This window comes from Notothenia rossii, assembly GCF_949606895.1.
Source record: "Notothenia rossii genome assembly, chromosome: 8".
Classification (NCBI taxonomy): domain Eukaryota; kingdom Metazoa; phylum Chordata; class Actinopteri; order Perciformes; family Nototheniidae; genus Notothenia; species Notothenia rossii.
In genome coordinates, this window is record NC_136906.1 from 65,132,104 (window position 1) to 65,136,665 (window position 4,562).

Sequence of the window (4,562 nt, forward strand, 5' to 3'; positions counted from 1 at the left end):
AATACAAACAGACTGCTACGGAACAGCAGCAATTTCACACATGTCCAGTGCAGAACAAACAGTAGGCTACAAAACTGTACATTAGGCCTACAGAACTAACAGGTCGGAAAGGTGTTGCATTTCGCCGAATTGCGGGGGGGGGAAGGTTAGTGTGAGCCCTGCGCTTGGTGGTTCTCCGCCAGTTTCTTCACTGCGGGTTGCAGAGAACTTAGTTTCAGTCGCAGTGCACCTGAGGCCGTCAAGTTCAAGCGATTGCGGTACTTGGACTGCATGTGGAGGACCTGGCTGAATCCCTGCTCCACGAGGTATGTGGTTGGGAAAGCCAGAAGAAGCAGCCTCGCTTTCTCCCAGAGAGCCGGGTAACGCTGAGAGTATTTGACCCACAAGTTGCCCCAGCCAGAGGTGCGGAAAATAGCCTGGGCCTCATCGTCACTCTGGATGTCGATGAGATGCTCCTGTATTGCTGGCTCGCATTCCGCCACGTCCGCCTGAAAGGGCTGCACCACCCAGGTGGGAACATCGAGGTCCAAAAGATCTCTGAAGTGGATCTTCAAATCGGCATTCACCATCCTCAGGTGGTCTGTGTAAATGAGAAGGCGCTCATCGGTAAGAGCCTCAGACACCTGCAATGAGTATAACCAGGAAATTGTTATCGGTGCAGAATGTTACCATCTGATTTTAAACTGGTTATTTTATTGCTAATTAGTTTACTAATTGATGTTTCTTTATTCTCATAATACATTCAGAACATAAGTTATTTATACTAACCAGGAACACAAATATAGTGTTGCATAGAGTAGCCTACATTTATTACATGTATTATTTATTATTATCATTATTTAGTAGCCTAGGCTAGATCACCTTGGTCAACAGCGGGAAATGAGCAAACTGCCTCCTGCCTATGCTCCGGTATAGATCCAGCCTGGAGGTGAGACTGTGGATGACCGCCTTGCTCTGGATCAGAGTAACTCCTTTTCCTTGGAGCTTCAGCGTTACTTCATTCATTTTGCCAAAGAAGTCTGTGAGGTACATGATGTCGCAGCGGCTGGATGACACCTGTTCCCCGAGAGCTGCATCCACCTCCTCCAGGAACTCCACGATGCTGTCAAACAGCTCACAAAAACGAGCAAGGCAGTTTCCTTTTGAGAGCCAGCGGACATCAGTGTGGAGAAGAAGACGCTCAAAGGTCTCATCATTTTCCTGACACAGCTGTCGGAACAATCTGTTATTCAGGGCGTGGGCTTTTATTTTGTTTATTGCCTTTACTGCAACATTGAGAGACTTGTGGAGAGGTGGACTTTTAGATTTGGCCACAAGTAGTGTCACGATAACGCTAGAGGGCTAGCTGGTGACATGACAAGACATCGTGCCGGGAGCGGACCGGAAGTCGTTGTAATTTTGAACAAACAGCTCTGTGTGGAGCAGCCTGGCTAGCCAGCTCTTCCATGTCGTAGCAGACATAGAAACGGGTATTATTTTCATAAACTGACCACTTAGTTCGAATCTGTTAGTGGAATTTGTCATATCAAAACATATCAAAATTTAACAAAGTGACACAGATTATTAACAGTCGCGATCCCAAAATTACAACGACTTCCGGTCCGCTCCCGGCTGCTTTTTGTAGGGTACGTTCGTAAATGCGCTCAGAGCGCTCCGAGCGTCCCCGTTCCACAGTCCAGAGCGCTGCGCTCTGAGCGCTCACAGCTGGGTGCTCTGGCGGAACAGACGGGTTGTCCGAGCGGACTGACCGTTCGTGCATTTACGAACGTACCCGTAATAACACTGCTGACAGCTGACCAATCGCAAGCAGAGTTGTGGTTTCCTATAGCAACAAAAGATGCTGACAGCTGCTTTTTGTACAGGAAAAGACGCTGTGGGTGGCCAGCGTTTTTCATGACAAAAAGACATTATTCGTGAACGCCCCCCAAGAACACCTCAATGCCCCCCTTTCAAAAATATTGCTTCCAGCGCCCCCCGACGTTCTCTGAACGCCCCCTGGGGGGCGGTACCGCCCCCGTTGAGAACCAGTGCTCTAAAGTCTCCTCTCCAGTTCCCTCTCGAGTCACCTCTCGAGTCTCCTCTCCAGTTCCCTCTCAAGTCTCCTCTCCAGTTCCCTCTCGAGTCACCTCTCGAGTTCCCTCTCGAGTCACCTCTCGAGTTCCCTCTCAAGTCTCCTCTCCAGTCTCCTCTCCAGTCTCCTCTCAAGTCTCCTCTCGAGTCCCCTCTCGAGTTACCTCTCAAGTCACTTCTCGAGTTCCCTCTCAAGCCCTCTCTGTCTCTCGAGTTTCCTCTCGAGTCCCCTCTCAAGTCACCGCTCGAGTTCCCTCTCAAGTCTCCTCTCGAGTCTCCGTTCAAGTTCCCTCTCGAGATCCTTCTCAAGTCACCTCTCAAGTCAACTCTCAAGTTTCCTCTCGAGTTCCCTCTCAAGCCCTCTCTCGAGTCCCCACTCCAGTCCCTACTCAAGTGCCATTGGAGGTTCCGCTGGGGGGTCCTGCCAACTCCATGTCCTGTTCCGTTGGAGGCCCCGCCGACTACTCTCCTGCCGGGGGTCCTGCCAACCCTGTGTCTTGTCCCGTTGGAGGTCCCGCCAATCTCCTGTCCTGCCGAGGGTCCAGCCAACTCCTGGTCCTGTTCCTTTGGGGGTCCCGCTGACAACTCTTCTGCTGGGGGTACTGCCAACCCCTTGTCCTGTTCCGTTGGAGTCCCCGCCATCATCTGTCTCACCGGGGGTCCTGCCAACTCCTGGTCCTCTTCCGTGGGAGATCCTGCCGAGGCCTATCCCACCGGCTCCGGTTCCTGTTCGGCCGACACCGGGCTCTGCTCGGCCTCTGGAGCTGTCTGGTCTTCTCCCTCGAGCCCGGCCCCCTGAGAGCCACAGTCTTCGACCTCAATCCCGGCCGCCTGAGAGCCGCAGTCTTCGCCCTCGAGCCCGGCCTCCTGTAAGCCGCAGTCTTCGCCCTCGAGACCGGCCCTCTGTGAGCTGCATTCTTCGCCCTTGAGCCCGGCCCCCTGAGGGCCACGGCCTTCGCCCTCGAGCCCGGCCCCCTGAGTGCCGCGGTCTTCGCCCTCAAGCCCGGCCTCCTGACTTTCCCGGCCGCGGTCCTCGCCCTCATGCTCGGCCCCCTGACTTTCCCGGCCGAGGTCCTCGCCCTCATGCTCGGCCCCCGGACTTTTCCGGCCGCGGTCCTCGCCCTCATGCTCGGCCCCCTGAGTTCGCCCGCGGTGGCCTTTGCCCCTCCATAACCCCCACCTTGGACTCTGTCTTGCCCACGGGCCATCCGCCAGAGTCCCCCTTTTCGGCTTCTGCCTTAACCCCGGGCCGTCCGCCCGAGATCCCTTCCTGGTCCTCTGCTGTGCCCCTGGGCGGTCAGCTCAGTCCCGTCCTCCTGACCCCCTCCACCCACCCTGGTGGCCTAGTGATGCGTTAAGTATTTAAATTAAGTATTATTTGGAATTAATGACTATCAATTTACACATGGCATCTATTGCACGTCTGTCCGTCCTGGGAGAGGGATCCCTCCTCTGTTGCTCTCCCTGAGGTTTCTCCCATTTTTCACTTTAAACTGTGGGTTTTCTCCGGAAGTTTTTCCTTGTACGATGTGAGGGTCTAAGGACAGAGGGTGTCGTATTGTCATACTGATATTCTGTACAAACTGTGAAGTCCACTGAGACAAATGTAACATTTGTGATATTGGCTAGGCTATATAAATAAACATTGATTGATTGACTTTTTGCTATCCACATTGCTAATACAACTGCAGCATTAGCCTCAGTGTTTGCCAAGTGGATTAGATGTTTTTCTGTCTTTTAAATTAGGTCAATGTTGCTATATACAGTATGTACCTTTTGCATAAGTAGAAGTGTTATGGAACATTTATGAGGTACATTTCCACATAAAAACTCTGAAAGTAAATCAACCAGACATATCAGATATTATTGTCAGGCTTTTCACCCTTACATGTTAATGTAATATGAATGAGCATGTTGCTGGTCTCTAATGTAGCCTATGGCCACACTGGATTTTGTTGATTTGAACAACCATTTCATATTCCTGTTTGTAAAGTGTCCACAGATTTAAGAGACCCTAGTCTACAGTTAGGTAGATGGACACTTTCTATTGAACTTGTCTTTTTTTTCTGTCCCAAACGTAATATACATATCTCAACTCACCTTCAGGTTGTGACTCTGATTATGATTTTTCTTGAAATAGGGCGATAAGGAAATGCGACCTTATGTTTACACATTTTTGTATTCTTGTCTGTTTTTTCTAATGTTATGTAAATATGGGGAGTGTTGTCAAAGTGACATGACATTGTTAAGTTGGCCATTTGGTCTATTTTTAAAAAGAATACAGCTAGAATTTCTGCCTTTCCTGGGAACAATAAGGGTTTCTTATATCTCCCCAAAAACAGTAGGTTTTTTGGGGGAAATCACTCTTTGCACACTATTTAATTGAGGACCACCAATTGTAAACAAGTAAGTGATTTATCCGGCGGTGATTGGTCCACTCCTTACAAAGTCCCGCCCATGCTACAACCAGCCCCTCCCCTATCCGCGCTATG

At 50.5% G+C, this 4,562-nt stretch overlaps 1 protein-coding gene across 1 annotated transcript; it reads right to left on the bottom strand.

Annotated features, from left to right (window-relative positions):
* LOC307017220 (zinc finger BED domain-containing protein 5-like) lies at nucleotides 1–1,953 on the bottom strand. Its single transcript, XM_079646774.1, has 2 exons — nucleotides 862–1,953; nucleotides 1–623 (listed from the first exon to the last, which is right to left on the bottom strand). Exons 1-2 carry the CDS (start codon nucleotides 1,030–1,032, stop codon nucleotides 147–149), a joined length of 648 nt encoding a protein of 215 aa, XP_079502900.1. The 5' UTR covers nucleotides 1,033–1,953; the 3' UTR covers nucleotides 1–146.
* Nucleotides 1,954–4,562: the final 2,609 nt, after the last annotated feature.

Bases quoted from the DNA above. Each gene is read 5' to 3' on its own strand.
- LOC307017220 (XM_079646774.1), bottom strand. From the start codon at position 1,032: ATGTACCTCACAGACTTCTTTGGCAAAATGAATGAAGTAACGCTGAAG. The intron at 624-861 runs GTGATCTAGCCT...TACTCATTGCAG, and splicing joins ATTTCCCGCTGTTGACCAAG to GTGTCTGAGGCTCTTACCGA.